At 29.9% G+C, this 22919-nt stretch overlaps 3 protein-coding genes and 1 long non-coding RNA gene across 4 annotated transcripts in view; 2 read left to right on the forward strand and 2 right to left on the reverse strand.

Annotated features, from left to right (window-relative positions):
* Nucleotides 1-53: 53 nt before the first annotated feature.
* Nucleotides 54-4973, forward strand: LOC106787269 (condensin complex subunit 3). Its single transcript, XM_014749483.1, has 7 exons — nucleotides 54-480; nucleotides 1301-2097; nucleotides 2194-2731; nucleotides 2874-3185; nucleotides 3284-3658; nucleotides 3755-4270; nucleotides 4409-4973. Exons 1-7 carry the CDS (start codon nucleotides 367-369, stop codon nucleotides 4541-4543), a joined length of 2787 nt encoding a protein of 928 aa, XP_014604969.1. The 5' UTR covers nucleotides 54-366; the 3' UTR covers nucleotides 4544-4973.
* Nucleotides 4974-5097: 124 nt separating this feature from the next.
* Nucleotides 5098-6711, forward strand: LOC106787252 (WD repeat-containing protein 92). The gene is made up of 4 exons (XM_014749456.1): nucleotides 5098-5474; nucleotides 5664-6164; nucleotides 6235-6332; nucleotides 6429-6711. Exons 1-4 carry the CDS (start codon nucleotides 5208-5210, stop codon nucleotides 6634-6636), a joined length of 1074 nt encoding a protein of 357 aa, XP_014604942.1. The 5' UTR covers nucleotides 5098-5207; the 3' UTR covers nucleotides 6637-6711.
* A 2320-nt stretch (nucleotides 6712-9031) lies between these two features.
* The window catches only part of LOC106787253 (DNA-directed RNA polymerases I, II, and III subunit RPABC3), a gene marked incomplete in the record, with an annotated part of 52797 nt that continues 38909 nt past the window's right edge, over nucleotides 9032-22919 (reverse strand). Inside the window, 1 exon segment of the mRNA XM_014749457.1 lies at nucleotides 9032-9475. Coding sequence (XP_014604943.1) covers nucleotides 9358-9475 — 118 coding nt within the window.
* On the reverse strand, nucleotides 12641-22883 carry LOC106787255. The gene is made up of 3 exons (XR_001381762.1): nucleotides 22361-22883; nucleotides 21963-22093; nucleotides 12641-12999 (listed from the first exon to the last, which is right to left on the reverse strand). It is a non-coding gene; the product is annotated as an uncharacterized LOC106787255 (long non-coding RNA).

The raw sequence follows: 22919 nt of genomic DNA on the forward strand, positions 1-22919 counted from the left end.
TCTATTATTATAGTTACATTAAAATAATTTCATTTTTACCGTTGGTACGCATTATCTGCAACTTCGCACATTACAATATTACACACAAACTGAAGTACATTCTTCGTTTTTATAATTAATAATTGTTTAGCAATACGCTCTAATTAATAAAAAGTTACAAAGATTTTAAAATATAATTGTTTTTTCTACGAGATAAATGTTTTAAACAGTAATAACTTATAATTGTTAATAAAAGTAAATATGTACATAAAATAACCGTAATAACTAAAGTTCGTGACAGTTGGTAGTACATTTAAAAATTATTAGTAGTGATAATGTGCTTATAGTTGATTCTCTAAAAGATATATATTTAAAACAATAACAAATATGGAAAATAATGAAAAACTTTCTACAGTAATAAATGATATTTTTTATAATGTTCAATTTAATAAAACTTGTCATAAACGTTATATAAAGAAATTAACGAATATCAGTAAAGAAGTAAGTAACAGTTGTTTCTTATATTAAATAACATATAATATTATTAAGGGGCACACCTAGCGTGCAATTTTGGAAAAATCGATTTTTTTTTATATTTTGATAGTCTATATCTTTAAAAATAACATACTAAAATTTCAAATAAATATTTTAAATAGTTTTAGAATTACAGCCTTCTAAAGAGTAGCCGCTCAGGGATTAGAAATCAATCATTTTATCTTTGAACGCGTTTTTCTCAAAACTACATTTTTCAAATTGGCTGCAGTTGTAACTCGAAGAAGAATTATCCGATCGCTTTTATTTTTTTTCAGCTTATTTCGTATATGTTTCTCTATACAATGACCTAACAGTTTTTCGATTGTATGAAAAATTTAGTTTTTGCGGGCCAAAAATCATCTAATTTTGGAGCAAAATTCGATTTTTTTTCAGTCTGCCATTTTGTTAAATTTTAATTTTTTTTTTTTACAATTCTAGGTCATTATATAGGCAATACCTTCGAGATTAACAATAAAATTTTTTTTTTTTATTTCATCCACTGTGAAGACCGCAATCACTGCAGCAGTGGACCTTTTTTTTTGGTGACTTGGGAGATAGCAAATAACTCGCTGAAAATTAAATTTTTTCATTTGAAAATTTCAGTGTATATTCGCTAATAATGTATAAACATATCCTCCAAATTTTAAAACATTTCATACAGTAGTCTTTTTTAAAAAAATTCCCAAAAATCACATTCTTTTTAGGTGGTCACACTAGGTATGCCCCTTAAACGAATATAAAATTTTGTATGTAAAAGTTAACATAATTTCTTTTTTCTTTATTTTAGTACGATGTAGAGTTATTTCTAGAGGAATTTATTAATTGCTTGAAGATACCTCTTTCTACGAGTAAAAATCATCCTTCGATTGAGAATACTCTTCAATTTGCTGCTAAATTTGCTGTTAGCTCTTATCCATTTTCTGATAAGGATTCATGCGAAGCTATGCCTTTATTTCTTGAAAATTTATTTAACTTTTTATTGAAGCATCACAATGCCAAGAATCCTTCCGTTAGATTTCACATATGCTATTTTTTCAATATGTTATTAAATTCAATGGGCGAAAACGCTTTTCTAGATGATGCGCTTTGCGACAAAATAATTGTCAATATGATGGACCGGTTGTTGGATAAAGCGCATAAAGTTAGAACACAAGCTATCTATGCTTTGCATAGGCTTCAGGATCCGTCAGATGAAAATTGTCCTATTATAAAAATGTACATTTTTCATTTATCCAAGGATCCTAAAGTACAAGTTCGTAAAGCGATATTAAAGAGTATGGCCAAAAATCAGAAAACGTTACACACTGTTTTAAATAGAATTAGAGATGTCAATTATACAGTAAGAAAGATGGCTTATAATTTTATCAGTAAAGTAACTATCAGATCTTTGACGATCAAACAAAGAAATCAATTGTTGAACGAAGGACTTAAAGATAGATCCGATATTGTTAGGGGATACGTTGAAACTGAATTATTACCAACATGGTTGCGTTATTTCAATGGACAATATAAAGATCTGATTAAAGCATTAGATGCAGAAATTGGAATTGATGTATCTATTTTAGCACTTAATGTACTCTTTAAGTAAGTATTTAATTAATCATTTATTTTAGAAAATACAATTATATATTTAAATTTAAAGTTAATTATTAATGAATTATATTATATTTGTTTTTACAGAAATGCAGCACCGGATCAATTAATCTGTCAACTACCAATCGATGAAACTACTAAACTTATACCAGTCGATAAATTGTCAAGCGAGAATTCCTTATACTGGAGATGCGTTGCTAAACATTTTTATACTACATCTTCCTTCGATGCATTAGAAAGAATTTTGCCTGAATTATCAAATTTTTCCGAATATATTAATCAATTTATAACTATGTTATCTTCTAAATCGTTTGAAATGTGGGAGAAACAAACACACAAGTTTATTCTTCTTCAACTTTTTGAGATTATTAAATTTTATGATTTGTCGGATGAAGCAGGAAGAAATAATTTAAGCGAATTAATATTAAATTTCCTACTGACAGACCATTGCTCTGAAAAAATAATTGAATGCATTGTTAAATATTTCGAGAATGTGATACCTGATGTGAATAAAAGACTTGATCTTTTAGCAAATATAATTAGTAAACTCAGAACGCCAACGAAAGAAACTATGGAAATTGTAAAAGAAGTACCTGCGGAAGAAACACATCAAAATAATATGCAAGTATGTACTTACAAGAGCTCCATCAGATCTTGAAAACAAAGATTTTTTCTTATATACATTCTATTTCTTACATATATTTATTCTTTAAGTTTAGTTTACTATATGTTATCATCATATTGAATATTTTTGTTTATTTATTCAGAAAGCCAGATTACGAGTACAAATTTTAGAACTTCAAGAAGAAGAATATGAAGCTATAAAAAATAAAGAATATTTGAAAGCTGAGAAACTAAAGGAACAACAAAATAAAATCAATCAAGATTTAATAAAATTTCATGAGAACCAAGAACCTTGTATTTTGAGTAATGACGATGATATCGAAGAAGAAAAAAATGATTCAGAAACAATGATCAAATGTCTCACTATCATGTGCTCCATGATGAGAGTTAAATCGATTAAAACTTTAGTGCCTACTCTTAGATGCCTTCTGAATATAGCCCTTTCAAGTTTGGATGTAAGTTATTTCATATTTTATACATATATATCTATTTTTCTCTATTCTCAATGCATATTTTATATTTCTTTTTTTTTTAATAATATATTTATATTTAGCATCCAGACGATAAGGTTCATTTATTAGCATTGGAAGCTTTGGGAATTTTTTGCATATTAGATAAGGAAATAGCTAAAAAACATATCTTTACATTTTTGTTACAATTTTCATTGGAACAAGAAAAACAGGACATATGGATTATTACTTTAAAAGCTCTTTTTGATCTTCTCACACAGTACGGAATTGAAATTTTTGATGTTAAAAAAAATGACAACGATAATAGCGCTAATCAATCAAAATCAAAAAAATATAATAAAAATAAGTTATTTAATCAAATAGAAGAAGATGATCTTACTGTTTGTACCAATCAATCTATTAGTCAAATACAAAATCCTGATATAATGAAAATTCTAATTGGATTAATGGATAACGCGGTAAGAATTATTTAATATTTCATTTATAATATATATATATAGTTTCTCTCCTGTGTAATGTGAAATGTAATAAATTCTTTCCAATAATCGTTACAGAATCAAGATTTAAGAAATATCGCAACGGAAGGACTTTGTAAATTAATTATAAATTTGCGTGTAAGCAATTGCTCTTTTTTGTTGGCGCGTATAATAGTAATGTATTTTAATCCAATTAACATCGACGACACTTATCTCTGTCAATGTATAAGCTGCTTTTTCCAACAATTTTTAACGAAGGTACCTTCAAATCAAGAAATACTGGAAGAAGCATTCTTCCCGACTTTAAAAATCATTTCCAATGCGCCCGATATTAGTCCTCTTCAAGAAATAAATCTTTACGAAGTAGCTGTTTTTATTTTGAAATTAACTAGTAATAGAGGCAAAGGATCCAACATGAATGCATATTGCGTACATAATAATTTGGTATTTGCTATACTTGCTGAAATTCTTAATTCGGATAGTAAAATTAACAAGGATGTGCTCATTAAGTGCTTAAAGGACTTAGATATACAAGTAGATGACAGTTTATCGCAGAAGAATTTAAAAAATGGTATTGAGAAAGTTTTATTGTTGGTAAGCGTTGTTTTTTATTTTTTATATTGTAAAATTTATAAAATATTTATTTAAGAAAAAAAATATCATTTATATTATAATTTCTTGTCCATTGTAAAAACAAATTATACAATTAATTTTATTTATATGTTATTTTAGGTAAATAAATTCGACAAACGATTAATAAGTTACGTAGAAAGGCTTAAGAACAAATTAGAATCGCCGAATTCTGTTGTAGAAATCGAAATGGAGGAAACAGAAAATGACGATACAGATACAGAAGAGTGTGAATAAAATTATTTATCACTTTGCATTAATGAAGTATCATTATTTGTAGAAATATTTAATAGGTTTTTATATTTTCATATAATAGATAAGAATATATATTATGTCTACCGGAAAGTTCTGTCGGTTTTTAAATTGAAAGCAAATAACACAATTTTCATACATTTAATAATATTTATTGTAGAATATACTTTCCATCGTTACTTATGACTTTTTGTCATTCCAGCAAACTTCTTCATATATGTCTCAAATCAACATTGTGCATATGGATTGAAACTTGAAGTGACACTATCTGACAGAATTTTTCGGTAGATTTAATATAAATATTTTTATTTTTAAAATCGTTTTTAATACTAATATTAGGAGAAAAAGAAAGAGAGAGTTTTATAAATTATTGTCGAATTTGAATTCTTATAATAATTAAAGAAATGTCCAATAATAAAAAATTTCTGTTTTACTATTTCTGGTAATAATAGATACCTGCTTTTATTTTGATGTTGGTAGTAATAGATTTATATTAATTTTAATATTGGGTGAAAGAGAAAGAAATATTTTATCTGTAACACACACACAGGATACCAGATGGCGTCCATTTTTGTTTATATCAATACTCTAAACACTTATTCAAAGACTCAGTTATAGATTGTAGTGACTAAAGTAAAAAAATAAAATAATGGAGAAATTATCAAATCCTCAAATGATTTGTCACATTGAAAAATCTGTTGATTATTCTTTGTTCGATGCAAAATGGATCCCATGCAGTGCGAAGTTTGTGGTTATGGGCTCACGAGCTCGCGGTACCGGCATTATACAAATTTATGAAGTATCAAGCGGTGAATTGAAACACATTAAGGATATTGAACGTTCTAATCCAGTTAAATGTGGAACGTTTAATGCTTCGAGTTTACGAGACAGGCATTTAGCAGTTGGCGATTTCAAGGTACATCTGATAGAATTGCAAGTTCATTGTAATAACACATGCACTTTTTAAAAATTGTTTTACGATATCTGATTCCACTATATGTGTATATGTAAGTTAAATATTCATTAGTTTAATGTAACTAGTATAATTTATATCTTTATGCGTATATATTCAAATAAAAATGTATATAATTAATTATTATTTTAGGGCAAACTTAATATATATGATTTGGAAGACCCTTCAATACCACTTTATACAACTGTTGCTCACAACGATATAATAAATGCTATTTCTGGTGTAGCTGGTTACAGCATTGGTCGCGGTGCTCCAGAATTAGTAACAGGATCACGAGATGGTAGCGTTAAGGTATGGGATCCAAGACAAAAGAATAGACCGGTAGCTATTATGGAACCTAAAGAAGGAGAAACTCGTAGAGATTGTTGGACAGTTGCCTTTGGTAATTCTTACAACTCAGAAGAAAGAGCTATCGCAGCTGGTTATGACAATGGGGATGTGAAAATGTTTGATTTGAGAGCGATGTCTCTTAAATGGGAAAGTAATCTTAAGAATGGCGTTTGTAGTATCGAATACGATAGGAATGATATTCCTATGAACAAATTAGTCGCTACCACTCTTGAGGGTAAATTTTATTTATTCGACTTGAAAACCCAACATCCAAAGAAAGGTTTTACTTATTTAGTTGAAAAGGTAAAAAATTGAAATTAATTAAAAGACTATAAAATGAAATGTAGTCACTTATATTATCTAATTTAATTAGGCGCATAAATCAACTGTATGGATGGTCAAACATTTACCACAAAATCGAGAAATATTTGCAACAGGCGGTGGAGATGGTACGCTATGCCTTTGGAAATAGTAAGTATAATCGTAAAAGCTCATAATTACTTTTTAAATGATTATTATTAAAATATTAGCATGATGTCTAAGTAATTTTTTATAATTTTTTTTTAGTAATTATCCAGAGAAACGAAAGCAAACCAATACAGATGGTATAGAGCAAGGCATTATTGGAAGTGTAAGCCTACTTCAGAACAATTCCATTTCAACTCAACCGATAAGTGCTTTGGATTGGAGTCCAGATAAACAAGGATTAGCTGTTTGTACATCATTCGATCAATGTTTACGAATTATTATAACGACTAAACTTAATCTCATATAAAATAAATATAAAAGTTCATAATAAAAAGTAATAATTTACAAATAACGATCATATAATGATAATTACCAAAAAGAAGCGTATTATTTAATTTAAAACGTTTGAGCATTTGTAACATTTTAATATATATTTAAATTATATTTATATAAATGTAAATATAAATTGTTAAAATTGTAACGAATGAATTTCAAAAATATTATAAAGTTATATTTTTGTAGTTATACTTTATGAAATGATTAATTGGCGCTAAGATAAACTTGTAATATAAATTATTTTATTCTTGTTTAAATAGTTCTAGTAGTAAAGTGTCTACCGGTATTACGCAATAACGTGATGCCGCGAGTAGATAAAGCGAATTATGTGTCATTGGGCCAATCTATTTAGGATCAGACCCTTATTAACTGACGGCCATCTTGGCGCATTGCGTTACATAATGATTAGATCGTCGGCCATCTTAGATTTACTACGACTTGTAGCTCTTTTGTATACATCGTAGTATATAGTACATATATAACGATGAACAACATCACCTACCTCATTTATCGTTCATTTACAAGGTCAACAATAGCACGAGTTTAATTATATAAATTAGTTCTCATTTCCTTTCCATTTACTGTTTGTCTCATTAGAATTAGTATAGCAGAAAAACAACAGCCATTTTTTCGCTCTTCTCCGAAATAATGATTGGATTCATTATTGATTACTAAATACAAATATAAAATATTTTATTATATTAATATTTATATTTTATTTTATTAATATTCCAATATTACGTTTATTTCATTTCAAGATACGAACTTACAGTTAAAAAGTATTCTTAAGAAAAAAGTATTCGCAGCGACCTTAAATATTTGCCAAGAAAATAATAATTCTTTTTGGTTCGTTAAAGCGACTTTGAAGATACTCTCTCTCTCTCTCTCTCTCCCTCTGTTGTATGGTACACCCCTATCTAGTTTTATTTAAACAGCAAAAAAAATTGTTCTCTTTTAAAATTTGAAAGACCGATACGGTTGTTATATCCGTGGCCTGGAAGTGTACCAACTCGGTTGACATATTGCAGGTAGCGTGCAGAGATAATCTCAAAGAGATTTTTCTCTCTTTCTCTCGTGTAAGAACGAACTCGTTACCAAAGATGACTGCAGTCTCTAAGATGGAAATGTGTGTATGGTGTGGTCATGCCTGGCACCTATTTTTGTGGATCCGGGTGACAGGACAGCACGTTTATTAGTAGCCAGCGCTCCCTGGCGTTTAACTGTCGTTGACGATGACGACGACGACGACGACGACGACGACCATCACCAAGGAACGAACTTGGTGAACGTCCAAAATTTATACACAAGCTAGAGAGAAGAACTACCTTTACACGACCGCCATCTCCTTCGTTTTCCAATGCCATCATTGCGCAAGGTAAAAATATCTTTACTTCGCATGTTATTCTAACGATTAAGCTACCACTACTTATTCTCTCTTTCTCTGTGTTCTATGTTTAAAAATTTAAAACTTCTAATGTAATTGAAATTGAACAAATATTTCGAATAAAGTATGCACGTGCGAATAAAGTAACAGGAATAATGATGCAAATGCTAATTTTATTAATTAACATTTTCTATGTAACGAGAGAAGAAATTGTTTAAGATAATAAAATGACCATTATTTTTATTTTCTTTTTAAATTTTGATCTATTTTTGATCTATGAAGTGCATAATACGTTACGTATAAGAAGTTAATGATAAATCGATGTTATTCATTGCCAAAGATTTAAGTGTGTAAATAGCCCGACTATGCATTTTAAATGCCAAACGTTCCGAAAGTTCTAATGCAATACCATTATAACCGTACAATGGTATACGTTCATTGCTTGAATCATTTGGTGTTATCTATTCATATTAATAAAATGCGAATTTAATTTGACCGTAATAGCATTGCTTAAAATCTTTAGAAATGATTTCGTCATTGATTATTGCATCTGCCGTTTTAAATTGCTCTGCCACTTTGTAGTTACTTCGTAAATGTTAAAATTAATCAACTATCATAGATAAATCTCTGACAATGATATTATACGCCGTTGTGACGTTAACGAATTATTTCTTTCTCTCTTTCTTAATTTTCATAAAGATTCATAGATATTTCATTTATTTTATGATCAAATAAATTACCTGTAACAGTCGATACAGTCTTTTTCGAAGGAGGGGAAGGGGTGGGAGATTAGGGAAAGAAGAAACCTTTCTTTCGAATACGAAACAATGTTTTCCTGCAAATAAACGAAAAAAGAAAATACGGAGTGTTAGAAAAACACAACGGATAGATAACGATATATGATATAAACTTTATTTTGTTCCATAAAAAATTGTAAAGTTTAATATATATGAGTTTCAAAGGGAAAATTGAAGACAGTTAATAAATTTTGATGAACAAATTTATTTGATCTTGTTGAACGTTTCGTCCCTTACTGGGGACTTCCTCAGCAACTAAAAATTTTTTTTTTTTTATTATTTTATAATTATGACTTGTTAAAATTGTAAAGTTTGTTTAACTTTTTGAGGCAAGGCAGTATTAAATGTGTCCCACCTTTTTAATGCATAAATAATATGCACGGTGGGATTATTCGAGTCTCACCCTATGATAAAAAACTTCATAGAATTATTATTATTTTTTGTATGTTTCGTGTCTCAAAGGGTTAAAAGACAGAGTCGGAAAACTAATCTTCTTAGTCGATAAATTAACCTAAAATGCAAGCTTCTTCATGAGCAGGTACATGTGTTGATCGATTTCGAAACCATGTAAGTTATTTGCGTCACCCTGCAGCCTCATTAATAATCCACCGAAAGATACGTAGGCGGATCTGAAAAATAAAAAAGAAAGCGAAAGTTAGATGCATGTATGTGTGTGCGCTAGAAATGAAAAGTTTTATAATAAAATATTTTACATGGATATTATACCATCAATACTTAATAATTAAGATTAATATTGGCAATATAAAAATAAGATTGGTTTTTATTTTTTTAATTAAGAGAGTAAATGATGCTTTTCAAATCGACATGTTCTCTTTTTCAAATTTGTTATAATCGCATTATCCTTCTTGTTTTATGAAAGATACAAAAATAAGTATATGTAATTGTAGATTTTATTTAATCATTTTCATTAATTAACGAGTATTCCTCATTCGTTGTCAATTTGCAAACGTCATAATTGCAGTGCCGATAGCGGTCGTGAATATAATTTTTTCCACACAACCAGCTAACCACACTGCCAACATGCCGCTTGCCCAAATCAACATTTTACTTTACTTTTTCTCTTTTTTAAAGAGAATTCAAATTTCGATCTTCCTCTTCGAAATGATCTTTCTCACGAGTTGTTGATCTTCTTTCCGTTTCCGTCGTTACCTGTAACACAAACTATTCGCATATGCACATACCAAACGAGTTCTTACGCTATTTTATTCGTTGGAAGGATATTTATAATATTGTCATTTTCTTTCCCCACTCGCAATTTACATACATATACACGTATGCACAAACAAGTCTCATGTATATTTCGTATATGCTATATTTATTTTATTGTGACAATTGTAAACGTAAGCCACGTGTAGGTATGTACTATTTATACGATCACAGAAAATGACTGTTTCTCCATCCGCCATTTTGTTTTACAAAAAAAAAAAAGAAGACAAATAGAATGCAAATTCATCGTAAGAAAAAGAAAAAAAAAAAACAAAGAAATGCATAAACACCACAATAATAAGAAAATATGTGATAGAGGTATCACGAAAATTGTTTTACTCTGTAATTAACCTCAATTCATGCGTCAAAAAGGTTAAGTAATAACGATCTCTGTTCGTTCGGTCATATAATTGTACGAACGCAATAATCGAAATGATTCTTAACATTCGTTACATAATCGGTATATACATGGCATATATACTTATGTATGTATGTATGTATACATTTATGTTGTTTAAAAAAGAGACTTCTATATTTACATATACATACAAACCAATAAAAAAATACACATAAGTGTATACACATATATACTCTCTCAATCACTCAAATAATCTATTTTTTTCTTTGTCTCTCCTAACATTTACCTGGAACAAGATCAAACAAAGCTGGGAGGGTTAAAAAAAGAAGAAGAAGAAAGGTTAGGTTAGATAAATATTCGGATGCATCGAATTTTGCAATGTCTATCTCCTTCTTTTGTGTGGACCTTAACCTTAAAATGGCTGCACACAGTTGGGACACGACTACTACTTATTTACTTTCCAATTGGGTGACAAATTTGCCGCCGCGCATTTGGCACGGTTTTAAATTTCTTCGAGAAATAATTCGCCAATCGAAATTAGAATTGTATTATAAATTTAAAAATAACGATTTTCATTTAACGCGTTATTTAAACAATTACTTGGTGAATTAAACCAACAGAGAGAATAAAGTAGAAGAGTATTATTATGATGGATAATAAAAAAGAAAAATATAAAACGTTACGATGATGGTGGCGTTTATTATATTCTACGCTTAACAACGACCTTCGTCGATATAGTCGTAAAACAGAACTCTATCCATTAAAGATTACGTCCGCACCATTTCCTCTTCGATAACGACAAATGTCGTCCTTATGTGCCCTTTTTCTACAACGATTATTATATACGATTATATTCGCGTGATAGGATCATCTATATTATATACAGTATCATATATATGATCGATAATACAAATATTATATATTAAAATGAATATTTATTGATCAAACCAATGTTGGGTCGCAAAACTAAAAAATTCCTGGACACGCAATGATCGTAAATTAATTTAAAACTAATTTGACAATACTATACGTATAGTATGTCAGGGAGTTTATGATAGTGAAAGAGAAGATATAGTATAGAGTAATAAAAAATGATTTAATTGAATAGTGAAATTTATTCGTATTAAATAATAAACAGAAAAATATGACGATGGATTTGCATTAGAAACGAAAAAATAATCCCGAAAAAAAGACATTTTCCTTATTGAACGATCTTGTTCTCATGAATTTCTGAAAATGCGTGTTCCTTTCGTGTCTGATCTTCGCCATTTTAAGGGCCAATTATTTTTAATCAAAATATTTTTCAAAGTATCCTCTCCTATGTTTCTTTCAGTTGATAGAATTCAAGTTGTTCCCATCGCCGATGCTGCATTGCGATATTCGCGTCATTTGTAATTTTTTTCTCTCTCTCTCTGCCACCACTTATTATTATAATATATAATATTTTACACATTTTTTATTTTTTATAAAAATTATATAAACAAAATAAAATAATAAAATAATAGAGATAATGATTATGAAAAGTAATAGAAATATTCAATGATTCGATATTTTTTTGTTTAAAGAAATTGAAAAATCAAACGCTTGGAAAATTATTTTATGAATCTTTCAAATTAACACGTTGATGTAATTTAACATAAATCGATATACTATTTTTCTTAATTGTATTTTTCCCATGAAAGAAATTTTTGGAAACATTTCAAATCAAAAGTTTCTTGTATATTGAACACACATTCAGCATGTCAATTAATGTTAAATTATTTACGAATAAAATAAAATAATTAAAGTTCAAGTTTATCTATTATATATTTAATTAGAAATAACATTTGAAAAGAAAATATTCGATTAACTCGCGTTAAGTGTTTTTAATAGAGACGAGACGTGAAATGAATTGTGATCAGTGAGTGGTATGATTTTTATTATTTGAATACAATAATATCGACGTTTGTATTCTTATCGTTTAAAATCAAGAACAATGACGACAATTAACGTAAAAGATGTGAGATAATGATTTTACGACATTTTTTTTAAAATGAAAATATAACGAGATATACAGTAACATCTAATTATTATAATTAATATAAATCTATAGCTATATATCAATCTTCAAATATATAATTACACAATTTACAATTGAAACTATTTATATATATATATATATATACAATTAGAAAATATATAAACTTATAATAAATTTAATAATCATCGAGAAGATTCATTACGAAGAAATAAAAGAAAAAGAAGAAGAAGAAGTAGTTGTTGATAGAAGAAGATATTGATAGTGCTGCGATGCTCGTGATTAGCCGGTGATAATAATATGTTGTCGTTGAAGGGGTTGAGTCTTCATTAGGATGAATCGTACGAGGTCAAAGACTCGAATCAAGATGTACACGCAGTCTCTGTCCTCGTTGTTCATCACGTTCACGTTCCGAACTTCATTATTAATCTTCGATTTTCGATTCTTCATCATCGTCATCATCATTATCATCGTTCGTTGACTATATTATTCTCTTTAATTTTGTATATTTTCTTTTTGGTATGAAACTACAGATCCTCCTCGCAATATTTCTACAATAAATATTTGCAGATTTTTGTTTTTAAATTTAATGAAATTAATTTCATTTAATCGAACTTAATATTGTTTTTTCAAACATTTCTTTTGCTATTCGTATGCATATAAATTATATATATATATTATGATACAATTAAAAAATATATTATTATCGATAATCAGATCGTGGAAATGTTGTCATTTGAAAAATAATACTTCGTCAAATTCGTGCTTTATAGATAAATAGAATGAAAATGAATAGCGATGTGTGACAATGATCAATTTGATTTTACATGCCACAAAAGAAGCTACGATTTGATCGATGATTATTTTGATTGAAATAATCGCATTCTATACATCAATGAGATATAATTAAATAATAAGATTTGTATAAAAAGCGATAAACATGCACAAAATAATGTAGCGAATTGAAAGGATCGATTAACTTTTAACTATACTACTACAACTTACTATTAAAACTAAAACTATACGGGTATTCAAGTATCACAATAATAATGATAATAATATTACCAAAAGAAAATCAGAGATTGCATTGATAATATATTAAATAATAAAATGAACAACACCGCAGCATAGCAAAATTAATTTGTCGAATTATTCGCGCGTCGCGCAAGAATTGCGCGCGCACCTATCGTCAAATTGCCGCGAAAAATTCAAACGATATTTGGATTCGAGCAAATCATTTATTCGAAAATAATGAATCACGAATCGAAAACGGACGTTGTTAAAAAAGATTAGAAAGAAAAAAAAAAAGAAAACAAAAAGTAGAAAAAAGAAAAAAAGATCGATATCTTTTTTTTTTTATTATTCTCTTAGTAGATTTTTTTTTTGTTCTCGTACACTTTTTTAATATTTTGTCAAAGTGCGAATCGAACGGAGCAGCATCGACGTCGAGGAACATCAATGGTGGCGGCGACAGGAGAGATGTCGTACCAGATAGTGCATTTACAGTATTCAGGGCCCGTGTAAACGCGCATCTGGCACGAGCCCCAACTGCCCTGTTAATTCTCTTATTCGCTCTCTCGCTTCCGTTTGTTTGTGCTCTTTTTCTTTTCTTTTCTCTCTGTCGTCTCTCTCTCTCTCTCAAAATTCATTTCTTTTTCGCCATTCTTCTATCCCAATCAATCATATTTAATTTCTCACCTGTTATTTTTCCTACCCTTTCTAACCATCTAACCCTCCCCCCACCCCCACCATTAGAATCTCAAATATTTTTTATCTTTTTTGTTTTATCCTACTTTTGTATGAATTATAAATTATTGGGGGTTAGTTTATTTTGTTGTCAAATATATGTGGTTTCACGAATGTTGCACGGTAGGTTGCAACAAAAGCTCGAGAAGACAATTTGTGTACCGAAATGGTGTCAGCTGGTGCTATTTTACTCACTCACTCACTCACTCTTTCTCTCTCTCTCTCTCTCTCTCTCTCTCTCTCTCTTTCTCTCTCGACAAAGCTTGTAACAAGAAGACGACGTTCTAATAATAATCGCAACTAAACTAACTCTCCTTGAATACCTAGACGACAAAACGTATTCGCATTGGCTTGTTTCTCCTTCTTTCTCTCTCTTTCTCTTTTTATTTATTTATTTCTTTCTTTCTTTCTTTTTTAGAACATTTAGGGAGACAACTCTTCGTACAAATCCAAATTCTTTACAAAGAAAATAAATGTACAAGAGCAAAATGATTTTTCCTTATTGGAAATTTCTCGTAGTTGCCAAGAAAAGATATTTTTGTAATGCGATCGTTTAAACACTTCGAAAACTTGTTCGAATTCGTTTTTCCTATGGAAAATTTATTCATCTAAAAAGTATCATCACACCGTGCGATGGTCTAATTCGCGATACGTACTTACGAGACTGACGTAAATGCAATTCTCTCGAATCGGTTGCATAAACACAAACTATAGACAGAAAGAAAGAGAGAGAGAGAGAAGAGAGATAGGGCACATTTTGCTAAGAGAACTTGCCAGAATTTTTTTAATAAGCTGGATCCCGACCAAAGTGAACACATTCAACTGTTTCTATTAGATATATGTTTATCTTTTAGAACTCATATTAACATAAATATGTAATATGTAATTATGTATTTGTATCTTGCCGTGATTTCCCTTACGACAAATTACATAAATATTTCTCTCGTAATAGAAAAAAGAATATTTAAATATATACACACGAGGATGGGTTGAAAAGTCTTGAGCTTCGACAAAAAAAACGTATTGTTTTTTAATAATAATCTACGAATCGAAAAACCGCTACTTATGGAATTCGAGTTGGCAGTTCCGCGGTGTAACACGATTACACAATCATGTTCACGACCTTGGACCATGCATCATCATCATCAACTATACGTATACTCATCCATACACACACAAACACACACACGCCTACAAACGCACGCACACCTGACATCTATACACGACACATGCATAGAATCAAATAGCAATATATTTTCTTATGATATTTCAATGAAATAATAAAAGTTGTAATAAAAATAACGATCGAGTTTGGTTCGTACAAACGTTGCCTTGTATCATTTAAGAAAATAATCTATCAATGTCGACAAAAAAGAAAAAATGATGATGATAACGAAGAAGATGAAGAAGAAGAAGAAGAAGAAGAAGAAGAAGATGATGATGATGACGAGACGCATTTTACATTCTAAGCGTCGCGATCCAATTGATGCGCATTCATTGTTGAAATTGTTACACAATTACTACCTTCAAACACAGAAGAAAATGTTATGGTCAAATGAAAAAGTACGAGTTAAATATTTGAGATAATGGTAATAATATTTTTTCGATATGAGACAATAAAAATTTTTTCTTTAATTATTTCTCTTTCTCTTTCTCTTTTTCTCTCACTTTTTCTGTATAAATCGTCGTCAAACTTTACGTAACTAAGTGTAATACATCCGGCGTGACATTGCTATACAATTGTATTCAATATTCTGATCGCATTCTATATATATTTTCTATTTCTATTTCTTTTTTTTATCGATTACGAGTTTTAATTCGATGTAATATTTTAAAAAAAAACTTCTTTCGAGAGATTTTAATCGTTTTGTTTATTATAATTTTAAATGAAAGGAACAAAACAGAAAGAGGAAAGAAAACAAATCAATTATTATATATACAACTGGATTTAGTTGGAATGACTGGGCACAGCGGTGGCTTCGAAGAAACAAGAATTTTGTATTCAAACATTGCCACGACACCTTTGAGGTTGAACTCTTAATGAATAAACTAACTTTATATATTAATTAGTCATGCTTGCATTTATTTGCATGTTATTATAATAAAAATTAAAATAACGAAGTATATTGTGTGCAGATAAATAAATAAATGACAAAATAAAATGCGTATTAAAACAAAAATGTATTGATCCAGCGAACGTACAATCGAACTCAAGTTAAAAAGGTTAATTCGAAATTTCGAGTGATGCGTGTTTTTATGCAAAAATGTAAATGTTATTCTTTAATGTGAATACATACACACAGATGCACACACAATCACAAACACATACGTATAAAGTAAGAAAAATAAATGACAAGAGAACACGTACACGAGCAGCACATGTTTTATATGATAAAATCATTTCTTTCTCGTATGAGATGTTCGAACGTTCATTCGAAAATATAAATCCAATACGACCATGATCGATGGGTCGATCGATCGAAGAATAACAACAATTATTACGTCACTTTCTACGCCATAGAAAAATTCTAAAAACATATTTTCCCGATAACTCCCAATCATCGTCAATTACGTTGAAAACTTTATTATTTGTTTGTTTTTTAAACTCAAAGTTTCTACATCAATAAATTTAAATCTTTCTAGAAAAAAAAAATCTCGAATAAATAAAAAAAAAAAAAAGAAAGAAACGTAACATTCCACTTTCGTTTAATGGATTTTTCATTTGAAAAAAAAAACGAACATAAAATGGCATCTATTTATTATCAAGAATTACAAAAATTTTACAACGTATCTTATTTTCGATCAACTTTTTAATCGATAAGCAAAGACGATTTATATACTTCAATCTCATTCGCAATTTTATTACCATAACTCGCGAACGTTTAAAACTTATATTTAGAAATAATTGATAATCGAAATAAATTAAATGCAAAATAAACTACGAACATCATCGACAAAGATAGGAAGAACGTACGAAAATATGAATGTAAATATCTTTACGTATAATTATATATTCAAAAAAGAAAAAACCAATACTGTAATTAACTCATATAGCAATGTACGTGATAATGCTTATCATAATTAATAATGAGCTGATATAAAAAGAAAAAAAAAAAAAGAACATGAGGTAAAGAACAAGTTATATTTTCGAATGGAAATACTGCGGAGATATAAAAAGAATTAAGCCGCTCCCAACGACGACGACGACGACGACGACGACGACGACGACAACAACACATAAGAACATAAGAACACATTAGCAACAACAACACGACGACGATCATGATGATGGTGATGGTGATGATGATGATGATGATTCGTAATCGCGTGATCGCGTACATGCACGATCGATTCTAATTGTAAGAAGAAAAATGATCTCTTCCTTTGATTATTTTATACACGAGGATGCATATGTGTGTGTGTGTGTGTGTATACACGTGTTTGCACGTGTATTATATGTACGTATGTTTTTCATTCACCACCCATCACCCACCAACCACCACCAACCACCACCACTACCATCACTACTACAACTTCTATTATTATTGTTATTATTATTAATAATGAATTATGAATGATCAACAATTATGATTATAAATTACTCGTGATATTGATTATATAAGACACTAATAAACATATTGTTTAATTCAATTGGACGAGATATAATATCGCGAATATACGCGTAATCTACGAGGAGTGGTAAACGACTAAGAGACCATATCGTTAGTCGACTGACTAGAGACTCTATTTAAGCTGGAGGAAAAGTTAGAACAAACGACACCAGGCTACTAGAGTGAGAGAAAACGTGAGAAAGAGAGAGTGAGAGAAGTATTACGTATGTGCATGTGCATACGTAGCGCGCACGCTTCGAGCAATTGCACAATACTAGACACACACTACTGCAACACGCACACGTATATATCTTACACTTAAACGTTTCTCAAAGAATCCAAAGAAAATGATAATCATTTTTCAAGATCAAAAATATATAAGATAATATTTGGGGAAAGGGAAAATCTTGTTGATCGTTGAAATTCTATTCTTTTTCCTTTTTTTTTTTTATTTACTTTCATTTTTCTTTTATTTTTCTTTTATTTACTAGAAAAAGAAACAATTCTCTCTCTCTCTCTCTCTGTCTCTTTCTTTCTTTCATTCTTTATTTATTTCTAGATTTATTGTCCCTCTTAGTGGTATCGTTTCCGTGCCAACTACGACGAAATCGACGACGAGGATGGCAAATCGAGTCGCTAAAATCGGGATCAAGAGGAAGAATGTGTGTGTGTTTATGAGAGAGAGATATATATATATATATATATATATATATCTCTTCGAAACCCCTTTGGCTTTGATCCAAAAACCACGTCTCTCTCTCTCTCTCTCTTTGACTACTTTTACTACTTCTACTTCTTAGCAGAAAACTATTTTATCCAGCAACCAATATATATATATATATATATAAAGTATACCATTTGATCGCTATTATTATTCCTAACTATTTTAATTTGTTTTTTTTTTTATGACGATTCACGACGAACGATCAAGGCCGATCGAATTTGTTATACTACGAACGTATTCCTATTTTTCTTGTTTCTATTCCTATTAGAATAAAAATCTTTCGTTAATTATTTTAGAAATGAGATAACGATATAAATCTACGCGATTAATTGATTCATTATCCCCTGTGTATTAACGAAACTGATATACGTTATATTATTATTATTATTATTATTATTATTTAATGTTTCCTTTTTGTAATATTATTAAAGATAATCAATCGCGAGACGTAGCACGTGGGAAATATTGGTAATGCATGACTATCATCATCATCGTCGTCGTCGTCGTTGTCATCATCATCATCATCGGCACCCTTTTTAGATCGTGTAAAGCTCTAATATACGCGCACACAAACGCACATACACACACACACACATGGCGGTAACGCTTGTAATTGGACCACTTTGCGGCTAAACGAGCTTAACGATCGATTCTGCCTTCCGACGTTGATACACATCGCGTGTTCACGATCTTCCGACGAGTGAAATTAATGACATAAACCTCTCTCTCCTCGAAGTATAGTTCTTTGTAGTCGAATACACGTTGTTCTTTTCTTTTTTCCTCCATTTTTATGAATTTTTTCCTCCCACCCTTTTCAATTTCCAAACATTTCAAGAATAAAATATTAACGGTATCAATATTGTCGATAATTATTGTTGTCCTAATCGAATACACGTATCTACTTTTTTTTTCCAATCCTTTGTAATACCAAACATTTGGATTATAAAATATTTAATGACATTAAACGTCGTGTCGATGTTAATTTTTATCGGAATGAAATCAGATGAATATTTGAAGAGTACGTGAAAATAGTTCACGATCGATTATAGTAATTATTGTTATCATCTTCTCGATACATATTTCTTTTTTTTTTTTTTTTTGTTTAATCATGAAACTTCATTCGAACGAATTCCTAGATTCTAAGGATTCTTTAGGATCAAAATATGAACAATTATAATTTTGATTAAAATAAAGAAATATTGAAATAAAAATAAAATGAGATAAACGATTGTAATTTCGATACTCCTGGGTTTATACATTTCAATCTCACTAAAAAATAAAATAAAATGAAATAAAATAATAAGAAAAAGAGAAAAAAAAATGTAACCAAATAGTTCGAGTAACCGACTTAGGATAGAAACAACAATACGAATGTCTACTTATTATGTTCAAAATAATTTTCGAAAGTTAAACGCGTTTCGATTGATCGAATTAAAACACAATGCGTGTTGCCTTCTCGGCGAAGTCGCGGGACGAACTAGAAGGCGAACGCAACTGAAAGCTTCGATCTTGCGCTTGCCTGATGTTTCTTTCTCGCTCACTCTTTCTTAAAGGGACACAAATACATATATAAACACATACACACACACATATATATATATATTATCTCTCAAAGAGAGAGAGAGAGAGAGAGACGAGAGAAACGAAAATTAGTTTGCGTTGTTACACAACGCATTGGCCGAAAAAGCTGTGCCAAGTTGCGTGGCTCTGGGCCATCATCGTCAACATACACAAACACATACATACATAAAAGCAACACACATAATCTCGAATCGGAGAGGATCTCTTTAAAACTCATGCATATATCTAATATATTTTTGTTCTACCTCTAATATTTGTATTTGTGTGTGTGTATGTATTACATATGCGAACAAAAAAGAAGAAGAAACCTCGTTCTGGTACTCTACAAACTCGGCCCGATTGCCTCGTATTTTTGATCTATGCCAAAGGGGTTGAGAGAGAGAAAGAGAGAAAGAGAGAGAAGGGTGAGGGGTGAGAAGTGAGGTAGGGCAAGCAAGCTTGCGAAAAAGCCCAGGATTAATATTTCAATTCAATTTTCTCTCTTCTTGGATACCAATTTATTTTCAATTATTATTTATTAATTCCTTCGTTTTTCTATTTATTGTTTCCTTCCTTATTTTGTATTTCACATTTTATTTCTTTTCATTTTTGTTCTGGATTCTTATATTATTTTGTTATTTTATGATATTTTGATTGAAGAAATGCAGTAGGAAATTTTGCGCGTGTTTACTTTGAGAAAATATTTGGATAGTTGAAAGTTTTGTAATAGGGTGGATGATTGGACGAAAAAGAGCCAATCGATTGCGAGAATTTTTTCAAACTTTCTATTATCGAATCGCATCCGAAGATCTCGAGTAGTGTGTGTCGAATGATTAAACAAAATATATATTAAATGTGTTATTATAATTTTTTAAATTTAACGAATATAAATTAAGAAAATTATCTTGATAGAAAAAAAAAAAAAAAAAANATTAAATTTCTTATCAACGTTTATTTATACAGCGAATCTACCTATTGTACATTTTTATTTTTCTTCTCGTCATATTATTTTATTTGATTTATTTTATATAAATTAAGAAAATTATCTTGATAGAAAAAAAAAAAAAAAAAAAGAAAAAAAAATAACAGACCTTCATAACGAATTAAATTTCTTATCAACGTTTATTTATACAGCGAATCTACCTATTGTACATTTTTATTTTTCTTCTCGTCATATTATTTTATTTGATTTATTTTCTTAACGACCCACTACCTACTACTATTAATTACGTCTCGTTATAGGTACAGAGAAATAATCGATCGATAATTCGTCAGAGATATCGGAAGATCAACGTTTTAATATCTCTCATTACATTTTTTTTCTTTCTATTTTATTCTTTTTTCTTTCAACTCCTCCCATGATAACCTTCTTAGTCAGCATTTATAATGAATGATAATTATCGAGAGAAAACAAAAAGAGTTCATCGTAACCCCGAATCGATTATAAAAAAACTTTGAACAATGATACCTTTGATTATACAACGAAGCTTTGGAAACTATGATATATTAACGTTATTTCGTAATTAAGACAATACGAATGTAAACGCATAGCAATCGTGAACTTTTCTCATTAACCTTTAATTTTTTTTTTCCATATAATTACGTCAAGCAAAAAGAACAAAAGTAAATGAGTATTTTCGTATGTACGAGAGTGATTCGATTTATCGACGATTATTTAACATTGAAATTCGATCACTTAATCGATTATAACAATTTATATAATATTTTTTCCCTATAAAAAAAAAAACCCCCCAGAAACTCATTTTTTTTTGAAGCATATCTTATTGGTAAATCATTAGTCACAGAATCACCATCGTACATGATTATGTAGAAATATTAAATGGAACATCGTAGAAAAGTTTTCTTAATTAACCATTCAGCCGTTTGTGTTGTATGCCATAAGCAACGTCACCTGCATTCCGAGTGGCTCTTGTCGTTATTCACTGATGTAAAAAAGCGACGTGGATTATCGTTCCGATCTACGTGGGAGGTCGGTGGGTGTTTCTAGATGAGAAAGAGAGTATTGGGATTGAGGGTTAATTTCGCAATAAAAAGAAAAGAAAAGAAAAGAAAAAAAAAAAATTGAGAGAAGAAATTTTGATTGAGAAAATTTGTCAAGAGATAAAAAGATTAAAAAAACAAAAATAAGAAAAAAAAAAACTAAATAAAAAATAAAAAGAGTAAAGAAGACGAACAAGAAGAAAGGAAACAAAAAAATAAGGAATGACAAATGATAAAAAAGTAAAAAAAAAAAAAAACAAAAAAATCGACTCGAGTATTTGAGTTCTCGTTTCATTTTGGCCAGGTGTCCGTCTCCGTGGAAGTAGTTTTAAACTTGGCTGCAACGTCTCGTTCTCTTCTCTTCCACAACCTCTTGTTATAAATACACAGAAAAAGATAGAAAGAGAGAAAGAGGTTGGATAGACGAAAATATAAAACATACATACATACATACATACACACACATACACACAAACATATGTGTGTCACGTAAGTGCATGCAGAACAACGTCAAGGAAGAGTTTACAGAGGTGTAGGCATACGCAAACATTTGAAAGATGAAAAAGGGAAAAAAATCCAAAGGGGGGAGGAGAAAGAGAGGGAGACAGACGTACTACACAGATAAAATTAAAAAAACACACAGACACACGAACACACTCGCGAGGTGACGAAAAAGTTTACATTCTCGCGACCGACATTTCTAGGCGAGGACGACGACGAAGAAGAGACAAGGAACGCGAAGGTGGTAATAGAGCAGCAGTAGCACGGCTGCAAAAAAAGGAGGAGGAGGAGGAGGAGGTGGTGGAGGAAAAAGAGTAGATTCGCGTGG

The sequence above is a fragment of the Polistes canadensis genome, unplaced genomic scaffold (assembly GCF_001313835.1).
Source record: "Polistes canadensis isolate GaletaPanama2010 unplaced genomic scaffold, ASM131383v1 scaffold_96, whole genome shotgun sequence".
Lineage (NCBI taxonomy): Eukaryota > Metazoa > Arthropoda > Insecta > Hymenoptera > Vespidae > Polistes > Polistes canadensis.